Below are 20,653 nucleotides of genomic sequence, written 5' to 3'. Positions count from 1 at the left end.
TCCGCTGGGCTCCTGCGATGTCAACATCCAGTTTTGCATCACCGCCGCCGATCACTGGCTGCAGCGGTGTCTGGATCCACATGCAACCATGTGACCATTTGTCATGATGCAAGGGGAGCCGGCCACTGCTGCGGCCATGTCAAACCGGATGTTGACCTCTGTGGCTAAGTCATCTTCCCTCCCCCCCCCACCCCCCAATTCTTGGAGAACCCCTTTAAAGTTCATTAATCTAAAATATTGAAAAGTCTTCATGCATAACATTTTTTGGCCTAGCTTTTTCCCCATTTTACTACATCCCTATACAGAAAACAGTTTTAAAATGTGGGACAAACGGGTATAATGACTGGAGATAACGTCATTGTAGGCAAAGAATGTCTCAATTCTATTTCTTTGAAACCATCCTAATGAACCATGTATTGGACTGTGTGCTGTGATAGAAATGAGTGAAGAGAGTGGCTGGCGCCGTGCACAACCACCTCTGCTTTCACTCTGCGTCTGAATGTGGTGGCAGAATGGCAAGATGACTACTATAGCTGATGTACCTGTAGAGAGGACTTCCATATTCACCACCACCTTCCCACTTGACTATGTGGAAATTACTTCCAAGATCTCATGAACAAAGTAAAAAATACTTTCTTAGAAAAACCATGGAAGTGACATATTACACTCAGGATTGTTTTGGGGCTTTCCAAGGGCCTCAGAGAAGATGTCTCAAGCTTTTTTTTTTTTTGGGACAGACTATTCTTCCAGAATCAGATGACCTATTATCAGGATAGATCATCAGTACCTGATCGGTGGAGATCCTACACCCAATATCCCCACCAATCAGCTATTTGAAGAGGCTGCATCCTCAGAAATTCCACCTGCAGGCTTTAGGCGGCCTGCTCGCCCGACACACTGTCTTCACGGCCCATTCACTTGAATAGGACTGAACTGTGCGTAGGCCATATGACCGATGAACGTAACATCGCTGGCCTAGGAAGCGGCTGCAGCACTCACCGGAGCACCACAGCCTCTTCAAACAGCTGATCCAGATTCCTGGAGTTGGATCCCCACCGATCAGATATTGATGACCTGTCCTGAGGGATAGGTCATCAATATTTTACTCCTGCAAAACCCCATTAAAACCACATGCATTCATAAAGTGCAGTGTGTTGTCATCATTTTCCATATTTCTATTTATTTCTGCTACCTATTGACTTTAATGATGATAAAATAATATCCTGGTAAGTAAAAATGGATGCACAGGGCTTTTCATCATGTCGTATAGAGATTAGTCCCCACCCGTGTGATTTCCCGTAGTGAACTCTGCTCCTGTGACAGGACCACACAGCATATAATGAGTTATAATGCTGTGTGCCTCTGCCCGACCTCCACTGTAATGATTTGTACTCGCATAATGCAGTCAGTACATTATATGCTGTGTGGTTCTGTCACAGGAGAAGTGTCTAGTCCAGGAAATCACCCCCCCGCATGGAGCGTTTTTCCCACTGTGGACACGCTTATCTCAAACTATCCTAAGGAGACAGGTCCACCCTCCTATTAGCCTAAAGATCACAAACAAGGAAATGAGTTCCCCTTTAATTCTAAATACCAGGAGAGAAGTTCATGAGCAGGACTATGACCCCCGTGTAGCGCCAGGATGACTGTTTTTATCCTTGACTTTCTGAGTTATAGATATTGTAGCTACAGATTCAGGTCTCAATGGCTAGCTTTGAAGGACAATAAAGTCTCCCAACCATCTACTTGCCCTAGCCACAGAAACTCTTCTCTTCTAAAAAAACAAAAAAACAAAACTTGCTGTTACAGTATGTGCAGCAAATCTGGCAACCTACGAAGTGGTGTGTCTTAAAGTGTTTATTAGATCATGATCAGTTTTGAGTAATTTTTTTGGACCCTCTTGGAAGAAGCTGATTGAAGAGTCCCCTGTAGGACCACCCCCCTGATGGACAGACTATTACTAGAGGCCATTTGAGGACAGTAGGTGTTTGTGTTAAGTTGACCCCTGTGGCCCTCCTAAGCCTGTACTGGAGGTGTCATTGGCTCCAAGGGTATTTTACACAGGGCGACGATCACCCAAAAGATTGTTCATATGAATATTCGTTCCCGATCATTGCCCAGTGTGGACATTGAGTGTGTCCAGCGATTGAACAGCAGCATGTTGTCCGTCTTCAGCTCCCAACTGGTGGAGGTTGGAGCTCAGAGTTTGGGGTGAGATAGACTTGCCTAGTGCCTGTTTTAGCAAGTGCACTGGGCCGACCTTGGAGGAAAGAACAGCTGTTGTCTTATACTATAGTCTAGCAGTGGATCTGATTGCCATGCACTGTGGCTAGCCTTATGCCTGAAGGCCGCTGCTGACACCATGACTTTTCATAGCCTGTCCCCCAGCTTCCCATCACAACCAGCGAGTGGCGTGCTGCCGACTTGGAGCGTGACCCGGGCGCTGAGCTGCTAGAGGGAGGGGTCGCTTTTTCCCTTCACGCTTCATTTCTAAATAATAATAATAAAAAAATACACATGCAGCGCTCATGGCCTCCAAATGCTTACTGTGTCGAGCACGCTTTCCCAGGAAATGTTTGGGGACTGAGGCTTGTAAGACGAGCAGTTTACATCTGTCATGGAAATGTGCAGAACTCGTGTTGGCTGCCGTGCATGTGTGTCTTTCCTGCCGTTCTGGTCCGATGAAGTTGGATGGCTGAACACTGCAGTTAATATCCATGCATTATAACCAGATCAAATATGGGATTTTTAAAGGACAGTTTTCAAATTTGCTGGTGTCCATGCCAGAGATGGCACAATTCCACACCATTTTTCTCACTTTACTGGATTTACTATCTGTACTATGTAATACTTTTTAAAATAGGGTGTTTAGATAGATAAAATACTGTAAATCTGCATTGTATACATGGAGCACCGTCTGCAAATGTGAGCAAATCCTAACAGCGGTGCACAGAAAGTCAAAAGGGTTGTTTAAAAGTTATATATTATATATTTTTTTTAATACTCCTATCTTCAGTCCCCTGCCAATCCAGAGCAGAGCTGTCAGCAGTTAAAACCGCGAAACGCGTGCGCAGTTCCCTCTCACAGACAAGGTTCAGTACACACTTGCTGTTTTCACCCTACTGCTGCGTCCTGTAATCTTATGATGTCTGCGTTCAATGCATTGGATGCATCGTGTATTCATTTGCTATTGGGCCCGACTACCCTGAATATTGCCGCCATAGTTAATAAAATAACAAGGTCTGTCAACAGCAGCTGGTTGATTGTTTCCAGGGTACAAGTTTGACCGCCGGTCTATTCAGAACCCTCCTAGCTGCAGTCTTGCGGCTGCATGGTTGGGGGGCAGCGATCACTGTGGGTCCCAGCACTTGGACCACCACCGATCTGGCAGTTAGCGGCTAATCCAGTGGGTAAAGGAGAATTGCTTCTGTCCAGAATACTTGTGTCTGCTAGGTTCCCAAACTGTGGCCAGATACCCACCACCATGTTTTAGGAGTAAATCCTGGTTAAAGGGAATCTGTCACCAGATAAATTGTAAGAATCCATCTTGTGTGTGAGATGTGCGCTGCTCAGTACACTTGGTTCTGTTTCGTTAGGTGCCCTCTTTGTTGAGAAATTAGCTTTTATTTTATGCTAATGAGGGCAGTGCCATTGCACCCGAGGCTCTGCTCATATTGCTTCCCGGCTGCGCCCCCACCGCCATAACAGACGACAGGGCCAGGCAGTAAATATGTACTCGGTGGGTTCAGCGCATGCACTGTTCATGGCTGAAGATCACGTGTGTGCGCCCAGCGAGCTACCTTGAGACTTTATGGCCAGCTGTGGGTTACTGCCTAGCCCTGTTGGTCACATTGGTAGGGGCGCAGCTGGGAATGAAAAGAAGCAGAGCCACAGGTGCAAAGGCACTGCCTTCTTTGCACATAGGCGCTAATTAGCATAAAACGAAAAAGCTGGTTTCTCAACAAAGAAGGCACCTAACGAAATAGAACCAAGACAATTGCAATGTACCGACGAGCGAGCATCTTGCATGTAAGATGGATTCATAACGATGGATCTGGGGACGGATTCCCTTTAAATTTGAAAGATTTAGCTTTACCCACCAAGTACCAGCAAACGGCACACGCGTTACTTGTGGAATCTAAAGAATCCTTTCAATCTAACAATGGTTCTTGTGTTTCTGCATTGAAAAACAGCATTGTTGGATAGAAATTACCCATGCAGCCCTGAGATTGATTGAGAGAAAGGGCTCCTCCCCATCAATCATATAAAATATTATTGTATATGTAATATTCGCAAGGAAATTAGTGACTACTTTTTTGGTCATATTGGACGACACTTTCCCCATCTTAAATTGACCCTTGAATACCATTTTTTGTTTTTAAAGAGGACCTTTTATCAGTTTTCAAAGACTCCTCCCCCCCGTTCATCCGCTGTTGGCCCCGTTGATTTTGGCGCCTTATATTATAATGTTCCGATTTGGTTATACTAGGCGGAGACTCGCAGTTTCGCTGGGGGCGGTTCTCTTCTCCCTGGCTGTGAGCGCATCCAATCAGAGCGCACCGCTCTTAGCCAGGGAGAAGGAGCTTATTCTCCCTGGCTAAGAGCGGTGCGCTCTGATTGGATGCGCTCACAGCCAGGGAGAAGAGAACCGCCCCCTAGCGAAACTGTGAGTTTCCGCCTAGTATAACCGAGTCAGCTCATTATAATATAAGGCGCCGAAATCAATGGGGCCAACAGCGGGGGAGGGGGGGTCTTTGGGGGGGAAAAAAAGTGCCATGGCATCAGTGGGGGCCGCCCTATAAGGTAAGACCATAATTAGACTAGGGCTAAACTGATGAAAGGTCCTCTTTAAATAGGTTTACAATCCTGAGCGCATTCATTTCTTTTCAGTGATTGGAACAGATTTTCTGCTACTGAGCTCCAAATCCTTTACATAGAGGTAAATGACAAACTGGCTACCTGCAGCCACCACTAGAGGGAGCCAAGGAGCTTCCTGCATACTGTCATACACTAAACTCTATGCTAACACTGCCATAGAGATATATTAAGACATCACAGCGCAGGCGCAGTGAGGAAGGCGGCAGCAGGAGCGCGTCCTTCACTCACTGCGCCTGCATCAAATACTAAACTGGACGGCGCAGACGAGGGATTTACTGGACACTACGGAGAACTCGAAAGTCAATCAACTGGACCTGGGCATGCCAAAGGGTGCATAGACCAAGCCTCTAGGTGCTGAAGCAACGCCCTGATAGCACCTAGAGGCTCATTAGCATATTTCAAAAGTCTTTATTTTAAGAGAACGGCGGCAGGCAGGGAGTTATAAAGCATACAGTTATGTAGTGCTGACATTAGCACATCGCTAGTGTCAGTCAGCTACATAATGTTTTCTCATGACAGAAACCCTTTAACACAGAATTTTAGACCAAAACATGTGTTCTGACTTTCTTGTATCCAGTTTTACCCTAAGGGCTCATGCCGGCTGGGCCCGTGCTTGTGATCCGCAACGTGCGGGCCCCAACCGTGTGCCCAACCATCGGCAGGCGCGGACCCATTCACTTGAATGAGGTCTGTGATCCGCAGTGCTTCCGATCTGTGCCTTCATTCTGCACCGTACTGTATCATCGGGATTGCGGGCCCATTCCAGTGAATTCACTTGCGTTGCACATACAGCCAGTGCCCGTATATTGCGGACTTGCTGTTTGTGGGGCGCAATATGGGCACGGCTGGGCAACGGGAACATTATTCAAATCAAGCTTTTACTGTCAGGTCCATAAATATTGGGACATCGACACAATTCTAACATTTTTGGCTCTATACCAGGGCTCGACAAATCCCAGGCGCCAGGTCGCCATGGCGACCAGGAATTTAGTCCTGGCGCTTGGGTATTTGTCAGCCCGTTTTCAAAGGTGCCCGGGCGATGGGTGCTGAGCTGCCGTTCTGTCCGGAGGCAGCACTGTGTGAGTCAGCGCCGTCACAGCACACAATAGCAGAGACGCTGGCAGCAGGGAGGGGAGGGACTCGGGAGGAGTGTAATCTGATCCTAGAGTGGAAGCTGCTTCTGCCAGCCCCTCCCCTCCCCGCCCACCAACCAATCAGACCTCAGGCAAGGCAAGCACCAGCAGCTCTGAGCCGAGTCACTGACACAAGTACAGGGAGTCTAAGTAAGAAAGAATCGAATGAGTCAGGTTCAAAGAATCTAAAGATCCTACAGTTAGGCTGCGTTCACACGGGCGAGATTTCCGCGCGGGTGCAATGCGGTAGGTGAACGCATTGCACCCGCACTGAATCTGGACCCATTCATTTCTATGGGGCTGTTCAGATGAGCGATGATTTTCACGCATCACTTATGCGTTGCGTGAAAATCGCAGCATGCTCTATATTCTGCGTTTTTCACGCAACGCAGGCCCCATAGAAGTGAATGGGGTTGCGTGAAAATCGCAAGCATCCGCAAGCAAGTGCGGATGCGGTGCGATTTTCACGCATGGTTGCTAGGTGACAGTCTATAAACTGTATTACTTTCCCTTATAACATGGTTATAAGGGAAAATAATAGCATTCTGAATACAGAATGCATAGTACAATAGGGCTGGAGGGGTTTTAAAAAATAAACTCATTAACCCACCTTCTCCTCTTGATCTCGAAGTTCCCGGTCTCTTCTTTACTTGAGTTGTGGGCTAAAGGACCTTTGAGTTGAGTTTACTGATGAGTTGTGGGCTAAAGGACCTTTGGTGACGTTGATGGACCATGTGATTGGAGCATGAGATCTGACATCACCAAAGGTCCTTTAGCCCACAACTCATCAGTAAACTCAACTCAAAGGTCCTTTAGCCCACAACTCAAGTAAAGAAGAGACCGGGAACTTCGAGATCAAGAGGAGAAGGTGAGTTAATGAGTTTATTTTTTTAAACCCCTCCAGCCCTATTGTACTATGCATTCTGTATTCAGAATGCTATTATTTTCCCTTATAACCATGTTATAAGGGAAAGTAATACAATCTACACTACAACTAACCCAAACCTGAACTTCTGTGAAGAAGTTCGGGCCTGGGTACCAGTGTCGGTTTTTTATCACGCGCGTGCAAAAAACATTGCACCCGCGCGATAAAAACTGAACATCGGAACGCAATTGCAGTCAAAACTGACTGCAATTGCATTCCTACTCGCGCGGTTTTGCCGCAACACACCGGGACGCATCCGGACCTAATCCGGACACGCTCGTGTGAACCCAGCCTTAGTGACTCATTCGATTCTTTGAGTTAAAAGAACAGTCAGTCAGACTCTAGAACAGGTTACACTGAGGCTGTGCTGATGCTTTTGCAGCAGTGATAAGATTAAGGGACAGGAGCAGAGAGATAAGAGAAGTGACAGGACAGTTTAGATTACAGTTTGAATTAACCCTTTAGGATCAAATTGGCTTCTCAAGGAGATATATATGTTAAAGGCATCCCTTCTTCTGTCTCATTCAGTAGCTATATAACTAAGGCCTTATTCACACGTCCGTTTCTTTCCTGATCTGTTCCGTTTTTTGCGGAACAGATCTGGACCCATTCATTTTCAATGGGTCCTGAAAAAAAACGGACAGCTCAATGTCAGGAAAGAAACAACGGACGTGTGAATAAGGCCTAAGGGTACTTTCACACTTGCGGCAGGACGGATCCGGCAGGCTGTTCACCCTGTCGGATCCGTCCTTCCGCTGTTTCGCCGGACCACCGCTCCGTCCCCATTGACTATAATGGGGGTGGAGCTCCGGCGCAGCACGGCAGTGCATGGTGAAAGGCCGCCGGACTAAAAGTACTGCATGTCCAACTTTTTAGTCCGGCGGCCTCTCACCGCGAACTGCCATGCTGCGCCGGAGCTCCACCCCCATCCCCATTATAGTCAATAGGGTCCGGGGACGGAGTGGCGGTATATGTAACATGGTATACAGCATTATTGGGGGGGGCTCTATGGAGAAGTGGGGGGGGGGGGCACCTACTAGGGGCTTTATGACGCGGCTCCGCCTGGCTCCTAACTTTTTTAGCTGGCTCCTAGATTCCAAGGAAATTTGTCAAGCCCTGCTCTATACACCACCACAATGGATTTGAAATGAAACGAACAAGATGTGCTTTAAAGGGAACCTGTCACCGGGATTTTGTGTATAGAGCTGAGGACATGGGTTGCTAGATGGCCGCTAGCACATCTGCAATACCCAGTCCCCATAGCTCTGTGTGCTTTTATTGTGCAAAAAAAACGATTTGATACATATGCAAATTAACTTGAGAAGTCATGTACAGGACTCATCTCAGGTTAATTTGCATATGTATCATGTCCTACTTGGTGTATCATGTCCTAAGTAGTGCATGTCCTACTTTTTTCACATTTGCGGACAAGGATAGGCATTTATTACAAGGGATCTGTGGGGAAAAAAACGGATCCTCCAAAAAAAACGGATGCCGCATTGCGGAATCAAAAAACAGTGTGCATGAGGCCTTACACTGAAGATTTTCGACACGAAAATCCATGTGTAATACACACTGTGTGCATATGGCCTTGAAAGGATTGGCCGCCTTTTTCGGGGGGAGGGTGCAGGTTGGCAAATCCTCCCCTCACCTGCGAAGGGAAGAATACTTGCTTGCTTCCCAGTGCTGGATCCCAACTCCCCAACCGTGGCTGCTCCGCTGGGCTCCCTGGATGTGAACTTTGTTTGCCGCCGCAGTGACCCATCCACCTCGCATCATGTGACCATTAGTCATGACGCAAGCGGGGGTCACTGCTGTAGTGCCGGAAAACGGGAAGTTTACATCTGGGGAACCCAACGAAGCAGTCGAGGCTGTGGAACGAAGGAGCCGGGAAGCAGTTGGGAAGTATTCTTCCCTTCACAGGTCTACCCAAGAAGGACGTTTGAAGAAAAACAAAACAAAGCTATGCACCCCCTTTAAATGAAAATTTAGGTCCCCGGGGACTTGTGTACTGATACAGAATTCTCCATCGGCTGCCGTATAGACATGGTGCGCTGCTCCCCCCGAACCCAGCACAAACAGTGCTTCTGGGGAAGAAAAGCTCCTGTATGGGGTCCTACAGAGGTGCACACTTGTCATCTGCCAGACTGCTCAGTTTTGCTTATGCTGCATCTGGAGAAGAAAATATAGTTTAATTCAATACCTATCTACCGTACTCTGTTAATTATGTAGCCCCTTTAAGAGCATATTGTCGTTCGTGATTCAAAAGTGAAGTCTCCTTATGAAATTGAACTTTATCCTGGAGTTCTGAGCCAGAAAGCAATGGCAGATTTTCAGGATTTCTGGATGGTCAGACGTTGGATTTGAAGGAATTTAGCTCCATATGATTTCTTGTAATTATAGTCGATCAGGATTTTTTTTTTTGGGGGGGGGGGGGGGGGGCAGCAGGTTGGTGAAATGACAGGACAAAAGAATCTGCTGCTGGTTGGATTGCCACCGTGAGAGCGGTGAAATGAGAGGTTTCCTTGCGAGTGGTGAGAGGCGTCCAGATCTCGCACCTGTTTGACCCCGCTCAAGGTTGTCGCTCTGCACTAGTTATCACTGTGCGCACTTGGATCTTGGCCTGGGAGAAGTTTGAACCCACATGCACTTTATGAAACCAGAAGCTAAGGTGAGACACACACACTGCTGACGCCGCCACTTATTTATTGGTTCTGCTTCCTGCGGCAAGCGTTTGTGTCTCCCGCTGTCTTTTGATGTATTCTGTATTTTACCGATACCATGGTGAAGTCATTTTTAAGATCTGATTGCTGGCGGTGACTGCAGACTTTCCTGGTTTTGTTCCAGAAGCTTGAAACTCCATGCTCCCTTAATACTAATCACAGCTGAGGGTTTGCTACAGTTGTATCTAGTGAGCTTAACCAGCCTGCACCCTGGACTGATACTGAATCTAGAAGGAGGGATTTGTGCTGACGTTGTGTTTTGTTCTCATAGGATTACCTAGACCGGATACTATTGTACCTACCTCTCCGCTGTCAGCAGGCCTAGGTTCCCTGACAGCCAACAGAGATCTTGAAAACCAGTAAATCATTAAGATGGAAGGTGTATTAGAAAGTCGGGGGTTCTTTATTTAGCCCACAGACCAAGGGGTTTTCCTACTATTCAGTTGCAAAAAAAAAGTAAAAAGTAAAAGAAAAATGATTGTTGAATTCCTAATTACAGTATTCCATTAACCCACCCACATATGTTCATCCCCCCATTTCCCACAGGTGGTAATGCTGTTCCAGTATATAGAATGCCAGGAATCGGCCAGACACAAAACTGTTGCCTACATCAGTATTTGTCCTGCTGATTTTCGGCATATTTACCAGATCACTTCCGGACCCCATTATAGTTAATGGAAGTGGACAGCATTCCAGTAGCATCCGTCTGGAACATTTAAAGGGGCTAGGGTACGTTCACATCTGCAGTGAACATTTTCAGCAGGCTGCTCTGGCGGAGAGCTCCATGCCGGCGTTCACCGGCTCAGACATTGCTGGATTCACCAGATCACCGCCGGATCCCTATGGACTATAATGGGATCGGGCTGTGACCCAGCTGCTTTCTGGCATAAATTTAGCGTGACAAATACTGCTGCATGCAGTCTTTTTTTTTTTTTTTTTATCCGCCTGACAGCCGGTATTTATGCCAGATCATGTCGATCAGAGATGTGAACGCAGCCTTAGGGCTCATTCCCACGGCTGTTGTTCTGCCGTGACCGTATTGCGGCCCGCAAACAGCAGGTCCGCAATACAAGGGCACCAGCCATGTGCACCCCGCATCATGGATGCGGACCCATTCCCTTGAATGGGTCCGCAATGCGGAAGATCGGTGCGGAACATAGTGCTTCCGTAGGGTTTCTCTCCGTGCCTCCGCACCACGAAAAAAAATATAGAACATGTTCTATTTTTTGCGGTGCGGACGGATTATCAAGTTGAATGGGTCAGGTTGAATGGGTCCCCAATGCACAGAATGGACGTGTGAATGAGCCCTTATCCGGCTTTTTGTAACTGATCTACCCTCTGGATAGGTAATCAGCATCTGATTGTGAGGGTCCCGGTGATCAGCTGTTTGAGAAGGAGCGTCATGACCTTCGGTCACATGGCTGCGCGCAGTGCAGCCCCATACCAGAGGGTAGGTCATCAGTTACAGAGAGGCGAGTGACCCTTTAATTCCAACCAAATCATACCATTACACTTAACCCATTTGTTTCAGGTTTTATCAAACTTTTGTATATTACCAGTTAATTTAGTTTGTGCAAATTATAATCCTATCAGTTTTGTGGTTTGGGTTATGTACGATCCTTTAGAGGGAGCTAACCAAAACTTTGCTAAAACCCTTCTTGCTACAAACAAAGTTTTAAAATGTTAGTTTCATTGGGTGTATCCAAAATACATAACTGATATTTCCAAATTTACCTCAAACAGTCGACCAAAGAAAATGGGACAATTGGGAAATTCCAAATTGAATTTACCCAATCTAGGGTGTTCGTATCCTATTTTGTGCAAAAATGTAGCAGTATTCTATATCCTGTGATGAAAGATGGATTGTGTATTTATCCTCAGTCATTCATTACTTTATCAGTCCATAAACAATAGTGCCCAATCTAATGCATTTACTAAATCTTCATATACTTGACCGTATCCGTTGTGGGGTCCGCAAACTGCAGATCCACAAAATATGGATGTGGTCTGTCTGCTGTGCGCATTTGTTCTGCAGACCTATTGACTCCAACGGGTCCACATTTTGCAATCCAGTATAGGACATGCTCTATCTTCCTGTGGAACAGACATGCAGATGGAAGATCTGTGCTATCTCTATGTCCGTTCCCCAGAAAGATAGAGCATGTCCTATACTGTGGACCACGGACCCACTGAAGTCAGTGGGTCTGCAAAGAAATGCGGATGCGACATTGATGGTGTCCGTATTTTGTGGATCTGAAAAATACGGATATTATTCTTTTTTTTTGTAACATCTTATACATTTTTCAAATCGGACCCCTTGTATCAATGCTGCGCCATCCCACTGATCTACCTCTAACCTCGTTTTTTTAATTTGATTTATGGCATACTTTAATTGAATGTATCTGAATATATCCCTTTGTGTTAATCCATATTCATGTTGTAAAGGCTCATGCACACAAATGTTGACCGCGGAATACGTAAGGTCGTGTGCATGAGTCCTAATACTTTGAAATCTGCTAATTTGCCTTCTTTAGATACTTGATTACCTAAAGAACTACTCACCGAAATATTATAATTATCCCATAGTGGAGTAATGTCCAGTGATCTTTTTACAAATCTCCTCTCGTGCCTTGTAGCATCAAAAATATTGGTGAGGAATCGGTATCCAACCCCCTTGTCTCTACCAATTTGAAAATATAGCGTGACCCACCACTTCCTATGTCATCAAACCCCTTGACCGAGTCTGTAGTGTTCTACCACTCTGGCACATTTCTATGTAAATTGTGAGATAAGATAGTTTAGTGTTCGGAGTTGCCAAGCCCCCATCCCTATAACTTAAACAGGATTGTCCTGCCCTCTATATTGATGACCCATTGTCAGTATAGGTCATCAGTATCTTATCGGCGGGCGTCCGACACCCAGCACCCCGACCGATCAGCTGTTTGAAGAGGAGGGCATTATACTACGTGTGGTCTCCTGTGGAGCGGGGGTGTAGTGTAATAGCGTTCTCGCTCCATGGAGCAAGTACTTGTCATTGCACTGCACTTCCGAGGCGGCGGGCAATGTGATGAACAGGAAGTGGCGCTCGCATGAAGCGCTTCCGCCGCATAAAACAGCTGATCATGAAGCAAATGGGGCTGATCTGCAATACCAAGCAAAGCTTGCTGTGCTTAGGAGAGATGCCAGGAGCTCCGGCCAGCGCTGTGGCTCCCTGTAACAGCTGATCGGCGGACCCCTGCCCATCTGATATTGATAACCTATCCTGACGATAGGTTTTATAATAAATCAGTCCGGTTCCTGTCAGTTGTCGGGTTTTATTTTTTGATGGATACATTTGTACACATGCTAAGCAATTTCATAAAAAATAAATTATACAATTTTGCTTAAAAATTTTTTTTTTATTCTATTTGCAGATAAAGGAATGGGAGACGATCGCCCTTTTGTGTGCAGCGCCCTCGGCTGCGGACAGGTAAGAGACAAGTAGAGCTGAAGGCATTCATTACATACCGGGAAATTCTCTTTTCTTTCTTTTTTTTTTTTTCCTGAGTTGACGTGGCGAGGTTAGGCTATTGTTCCCAATGTTCACCTCTGATGGAAGGCTTTGTTTGGAGCTTCCATCACAGGTTCCATTGTTTTTGATGGGAGGAACAGTGTTGCTTGCAGCAGTGCTGTTTTTCCCATCAGGACATCATTGGCCGCCGCCGATGTCTGTCGTGCGATGGGAACTGAGCCTTAAATGTTTATAGTGCTTGCGGCATCCATTCTAACCACCACATGATTGCTGAGGTGGTAATATTTGCAGTCGATGCACGATGAGAAGCTAAAGATAAATCTTGTGTGGACTTTCCTCCATTGCTTAGTGACACTGCTATCAGGATGGTAAAAACAGGTCCATCAAGTTCAACCACTCGCCACTTTCCTTTTCTGCAGCTGTAAAACTAAATTCCTTTCCTTTAATATTAGAAGAACCAGTTTAGGTGGCAGATCATCAGATATTCCCTATTGGGACATTCGGACATCATAGAGCAGGGAGCAGCAACCTCCGGCACTCCAGCTGTTTAGAAACTACAACTCCCAGAATCCTTTCTTCGCTTCTATGGGATTAACAAGAACAGCCAAGTAAATGTGCATGCTGGGAGTTGCGGTTTCAGCTGGAGTTCTGAAGGTTTTTGATGCTTGTCATAGAGGATGCCCCCCACCTCAGACTAAGGGCGGCTCCATTAGACCAACATTCGGGCAGGAAGAGCATCGAGGACAGTAAACTTGTCCATCAGTGCTTGTTTGCATCCGTCTATTACACAGGCATATGCAAAGTGAATGGGGAGGAATGATCACTTCCAAGGTCATTCCTCCCCCATTCAGTTCTATTGATTATCGGCTGCACATCCCTGATTGCACAGGGAGATATGCTGACAATAATCGGACAACTTTCATCCTGATAAAAAGTGCAAATCTGCCTGATCGGCATCACTTTTATGCTGGACAATTATCGGAAAGGAGCTATCCTATGAACACGTGTTCCAAATAACTGGCCTAAAAAATCATACAATCTAATAGGACCCTTAAGTGGGCCATAGATATTCGATCTATGTCGGCTAATCCCTCTGATTCGTTAGGTTCAGACAGCCATTTGTGTGTGTGTGTGTAGCATCCTCCTGTCACTAATGTTTGGAGAATCGAGCAATGACGTGCTGGATTTCAGCGGTCCAGTCATTTTGTTCTAAGGATATAAGCCGCCAGCAGAGGTGGCTGACAGCGGCTTTCTCCTCCCTGCCCATTCACTACATGCCTATGATCAGCTGAGCTGTTTCTGCATATGGATGGGAGGATCGGGAGACATAGCTGTCAGCCAAAAGAACCTTCAGTCAGCAGCTATCTCAAGTGTCTGGCCAGCTTTACTATTGCTATTAGTGTATTATGCTTGCTTTACTTGTTTTTCAAGGTGCGGTATAGGTTGTGCACCAATTCTGGCAAGAGACTACGTTACCGTCAGCTTATAGTAAGATTCCTGCATTTCTCACTTTAAGGGCTCATGCAAAAAACACGAACAGTGTGGCCGCACTATATGGGCATCAGCCGTGTGCACACCGTATCTTGGATGCAGACCCTTTCATTTAAATGGTCCGCAGTCCGGGAGGTGCGGAACAAAGGCACGGATCGGAAGCCCATGGAAGCACTACAGAGTGCCGCCGCTCCGCAAAAAAGTAGTACATGCACTACTTGCGGTGCAGACCGTCAGATGCGGATCACAGACCCTATTCAAGTGAATATGACCGCGGCCACAAGATCGGCGCCCGTGCATTGCAGTTCAGCACGGGCAAGGCTGGTCGTGTGCATGAGCCCCAAGGCTGTGTCTGTGGTAAAATCTGGGACAAAATGGTCAGTGTTTCATCCGTGAAGAATCCATATTTGATCCGTGTGTCTGTCTGTTTTCTGCTCTCTGTGTCAACCATGTTCCACGAACACTGCACAGTTGAAAAAAAAAATTTTGTGCAGCTCCTATAAATGGTCCATGAAACACGGATAGCGTCTGTGTTGGGTCCTTGTTTTTCACGGACCCTCGACTATAATGGGACTATAATAGATGTGTAAACATTGACAAAACACCAGTCGTGATCTAGTTTGCAGTGACATGACATGTGCCGAATTTATTAAGAACAGAGTCTGCTGCTTGAAAATGTGTGCAACTCGTTACAAATGGCTAGAGAAATTTTGAGTACCACTAGTTATTGGGTGCCCACAAGGGTTAACATTGGGCTGTGTTCTCTTGCGGTTATCACTGCACATATAGATAGGGCTTGTCATTAATATGATTTAGTGGATAATTTGTGAATAAACTCATAAATAGACCCAAGCAGCAAGTGAAGATTGTAAGCTCCGGAGCCCTAAATGAGGCTGTCTTCTGCTGGACCTTCAGGCCCAATATGGATTGCAAGCAGTGGCCCTACTGGTTGCAACCTTGGTGACCATAGTTTGATATTGATTGCCTGTCCTCAGGATAGGTCATTAGTATGTGATCGGTGGGGGTGCGTCTCCCAGGACGCGGTGCTACGGTGAGTGCTGTGGCCTCTTTCTAGGCCAGTGTCGTCATATACATCGGTCACCTCGTCTAGGCGCAGCTCAGTCCTATTCAAGGGAATGGGGCAGAGCTTTAATAGCAAGCACTACCTCTATCCAATGTACGTCGCTGTGAGGAGGCCCCAACGCCGCTGCCTCTTCAAACAGATGATTGGCGAGAGTCGGACCCACCGATCAGATATTGATGACCTATCCTGAGAATAAACAATCAGTATCAAAATGTTGAATAACCCTTTAAAGAGATTACTGTAAAACATTTTTCATTTTGACCGGGTTCTTGCTGGTGAGAAAAAAATATTGGTCTGTACTAGGGCTGCACGATATGGGAATTTTGTGCGATTGCGATTAGGGCCCTAAAAATTGCGATAACTATATGCGATGCGATATTTTAAGGGAATTGTGCTAGAGGTCTATTTGCTTGGATTTTCCCATATGAGCCGCTGACGCGGCTAGGTATGACATACTTATAGGGGATCTGTGGATGACACTGTTATGGGGGATCTGTGGATGACGCTGTGTTGTGGGGGATGTGTGCTATGACACATAGGGCCATGAGGGGGGGCAGCATAAGACATATAGCATCTTATGCTGGTCCCCCTCATGGCCCTATGTGTCCCCTCATGTGTCCTAAACTGCGCACATAACTGGCTTTGTGTGTAAAGTATTTTACTAGTGTGTAAAACAAGCTCTCTCCTATTGATAACATGGCCAGCCTATGTACTCACTGTCACTATGAATACACTACAGCGAGCGGCGCGTGACTGATGTAACTTAGTAACGCTCCTCCCACTTCAGGAAGCAGGAGCGTTACTAAGTGACGTCAGTCACGCGCCGGCCGGCCCGCTCGCTGCCGTTCGCTGCAGTGCATTCATTGTGAAAGTGAGTACAGAGGCGGCCATGTTATCAATAGGAGAGAGATTGTTTCACACACTAGTAAAATACTTTACACACAAAGCCATTTATGTGCGCAGGGCCCCTTCATATATAATCGCGGAATTTTCGGGTCGGCCAAATCGCCATATCGCATTTGCCGATTATCGTGATTTCGATTTATCGTGCAGCCCTAGTCTGTACAGTCTTCCTTAGTGATTAGTGTTGAGCGAACTTGTGTTGTCAAGATCCGCGTACTAGGTTCAGGTTATCTAAGAATCCCGTTATGGATTCCGCTACCACGGACCATAACGGAATTCTATGACGGCATGCACCCAAACCTTGTGCGCCAAACTTGAAAACACAAGTTTGCTCAACACTACTAGTGATCCTAACAAACAGCAGGTATCTGTTGCGAATGTTTTAGATGGCCAGATGTAATATAAGGCCTTTAGGTTGCCTGCACATTGAATGTCGGCGCGGGCCTAACGGGCTGTGTGCGAAGGTGAGCAGTAAGACAACAGCAGGTGATTTCTTTTTATTGCATCATCTCCGTGCAAAGTCTCTCAGGAATAGCAGTGGAATTTTAGATTTCCACTGGAAAGGAGCTTAACGGCAGATTGTGGCGTTGCTGTGTAGGAGAAATGTTGAAGGACCTATGGGGGCTAATCTTCCCTGCATGTCCACCGCACCATTCAACTCCATAGGACTGCTGGAGGTAGCTGAGTGCTTGTACTCGGCTACTATATCTCCAGCAAGCCCAATAGCGTTGAATGCAGTGGTGGACATATGTGTTTATTTTGACACTTCATTCAAGAGGATCATGGGCCTCCCTATTAATGGTCGGTGGTGCCCCAGCAGTCAGACCCCCGCCGATCAAACACTTATCCACTATCTTGTGAATGGGTATAAGTTGTCATGGGGCAACCCCCTTAAACGAGCACCGATTGACTTGCAATATCATCAGTTGGCACTCTTTATGGTCTGACATCTGCCAAAACCCTTACCCAAAATTTTGAGTTATAATTGTCAACAAATCTGTCTTTTTTACAAGTACACTTAGCTACGTCCTCTTTTCTCGTCCCCTTTTAAAACTGTTCAGTGAGGCATAAAAGGTATACAACACGTAATAAATATGGTGCATGGCATGAATGCCAGTGTCTTGGTGCAGTTTGAGCCCAAATGCTAGCACATTCTACTAAGTAAATCCCCCGCGATATGTATATATGTAGTAATGCTGTGTATTTACTTCACTTAGAACCTAAAAAGAGAGAATCAGAGGCACTGCAAAATGAAAGAGGAAGGATTCAACTTTTTTTTTTCCCCCTTTTATAATGACCTATCCTAGTTCCTTCTCCAATTTTTCCTAGGCCGTGTGACATGACCGTCATCGGTCACATGGCCTAGGAGCAGCTCAGGCCCACTGAAATGAATAGGGCTGAGCTGCGATACCAAGAACAGCCACTACACAGTGTACTTTTTTTTTCTTTCTAGTTTTTGTTTTTTTAACTACTAATCCACTGTGCTTGGTAAGAAGAGAGAAGGCCACTGCACTACTATGAGCTCTGGTGCCGTCTCAAACAGCTGATTGGCGGGGGTCCCCAATGTTGCACACCCACCGATCAGATACTGATGACTGGAGATGAGCCAAGCGAGCTTCAGATGCTACATCTGAAGCTGCTTCGCTAAAAGATTTGTCAGAATGCTGTACGGATACGGAGATCTGTCTCCGTACAGTATTAGAATGTATGGGCTCCGATGAGCCGAAGTCAGTTATTCACAAAACCGCTCGAGACTTTGTCTAATAACTTCGGTAATTGATTATTACAGTAAAAAAACACTTCACAACTTGGAACCGAACTCTGCTTTGGTTCAGAGTGGTACCTTGGATCCGAAGCAAAGTTCAGGTCCAAGGTTTTTCCTGTAATAATCAATTACTGAAGTTTATTCAACGAAGTCTCGCGCGACTTCGTGAATAACTTGCTTCGGCTCATCGGAGCCCATACATTCTAATACTGTATGGAGACAGATCTCCGTACAGTATTATAACAAACTTTTTAGCGAAGCGACTTCGGATGTATCATCCCAGGTCGCTTCACTCATCTCTGACGACCTATCCATGAATGCAGGAAGGGTACCACTGGGAAGAAAAAAAAAAAACATGCGTTCACATGCTTGCTACATGTATTTTTTGCTGATCCTTTCATTTCCGTGGGGTCATGCCACATCCATAAATTTTTCGGATCGCTGTGCCCCTTCTGAAAATTATAGAACACGTCCTATTCTTGTTCGTATTGCAAATGAGAATACCTCTTTCTGTTGATGGGAGTGATAAAAAATATGGAATGCACATTGCAGGTATCTGTTTTTTGCAGACAAAAGTATGGACAGGTCATGCATATGAGGCCTTAGGAAAGTGCAAGAGTAAAAAAAAACAAAAAAAACATAAATGATCATAATAATGTGACACCTCCCCATTTTTAACACCTTTTTATGTACTTGTCTGCATTGTTAGAATACCGTTTGGGTGTGCACAATGTTCTCCTTTTTCTCTTTTTGATCGTTATTTCCTTGAACTTGACGAGTGCTTTACCAGTGGCTCGGAAGTGCCGAGAGCGACATAGTTCTTCGAGAGTCCACTTCTCTGGTATACTGTAAGATAGCACCTGTTCCATAGAGATTAGTGGTATCTATTCATATCCTGACGTATGTATTGCTTTCTTCACGTCCTGCAGGATGGAGATAAGAATGTAGGACGTGTCTGTTAAGCCTATATGATGGGAAGACACATGGGTCACCTTCACAAATCAGTCTCTACGAAGGAATAAATAACAGGGTTGGATTGACGTATACCGAGGGAAAAAAAGCAATAAGGCCTTGGGGGTTTAGGCCTCTTTCACGTTTCCATTTTTCACTGACATCTGCTGTCCACATTTTCTGGGGACTGAACACGTACCCATTGATTTAAATGTGTCTGTTCACATTTCAGTCACGAGGACATGCATTACAATGGGCGTGCTTGATCCGCATCACGGATCGAAGTCTATGGGTCTGTGAAAATCACTCGCACACATCCGTGTTTCTGTGTTACATCCGTTTTTCACTGAAGACTAATAGGAGATTCTTTGGAAATAAATTTTTTAGCTAAGCAACGTCCGTGAATTACGGATGACACACGGATCCTTCACGGACAGCTTCGCGGATGAAACATGTGACACGGAAATGTGAATGAGGCCTTAGTGTGAAGACATGCGTGATCACTCCTGCAGCTCCTGATCCTGTATCGGTGCTTATGTTTACGTTCCTCTTGCTGGAGGTTAGGTTTATATTGGTTGTGCTTTAGTTAAAGTCTCAGAAATCCAGCTACAGGCGAGAGCTTTGAAGTTGGGTGTAAGTTTTGGAATTTAGCAGCAGTATCTCCTGCCTGGTTCATCCCAGAACATTCTGATCATTTGTCCCTTGAGGAGGGCAGTGTTGAATGCAATATAAACATCTTATGGTTGCTAGGTCTCCTCTTGCGGTTATTTTTGGACTTGGCTCTCCGATCACTGGCAAAGTCGCAGCTGAGAACTCAAAAGCAACCCTACCTCAGTCAACCCTTGGGATTAGAGGGTCGTTTTCTACACCGGTCCTTCAGCCCTTACTGTGTACGCTATATCGGACATTAAAATACATTTCCACCTTCTTTGTATAAATAGCTGAGGCTTTAAAAATGCCCCTAGACAGCACAGGGTACAGGATGCATTTAGTCTTATTTAACTTGGATTATTCTCTCTCAGCGTAACCACTTTTTAATGAATTCTGCGGCACCAAAATGACTAGACAGCTTCGGGCAATTGCCAGGATTTTCACCTACATCATTGCGTTTGTTTTTTTTTGTCTTGTATGATATGAAAAGGAAAATTATAAAAAAAAAAAAAAAAAAGAAAGTTTTCTCCTCTGCTGTACCGCAGAAGTTGAAAAAAAGACAGACGAGTACAAGGCTCAGCAATTTCACTCATCGCAATAGACCAGTGATGGCTAACCTCCGAGCCAAGCAAGTGTAC

The 20,653-nt window shown here is 45.7% G+C and overlaps 1 protein-coding gene across 5 annotated transcripts in view; it reads left to right on the top strand.

Annotated features, from left to right (window-relative positions):
* Positions 1–20,653, top strand: part of LOC120996104 (cyclic AMP-dependent transcription factor ATF-7-like) — a 105,941-nt gene that overhangs the window by 43,267 nt on the left and 42,021 nt on the right. For all 5 annotated transcript variants that reach the window (XM_040425821.1, XM_040425820.1, XM_040425822.1 and 2 more), the window contains exon 2: positions 13,073–13,128. In XM_040425821.1, the coding sequence (XP_040281755.1) occupies positions 13,081–13,128 (48 nt within the window). In that variant the 5' untranslated portion in view covers positions 13,073–13,080. The remainder of the gene's footprint in view (positions 1–13,072; positions 13,129–20,653) is intronic.

Source organism: Bufo bufo, chromosome 3 (assembly GCF_905171765.1).
Source record: "Bufo bufo chromosome 3, aBufBuf1.1, whole genome shotgun sequence".
Taxonomy (NCBI): domain Eukaryota; kingdom Metazoa; phylum Chordata; class Amphibia; order Anura; family Bufonidae; genus Bufo; species Bufo bufo.
Note: the sequence above shows the minus strand (reverse complement) of the source record. Positions and strands in the feature narration are given on the sequence as shown.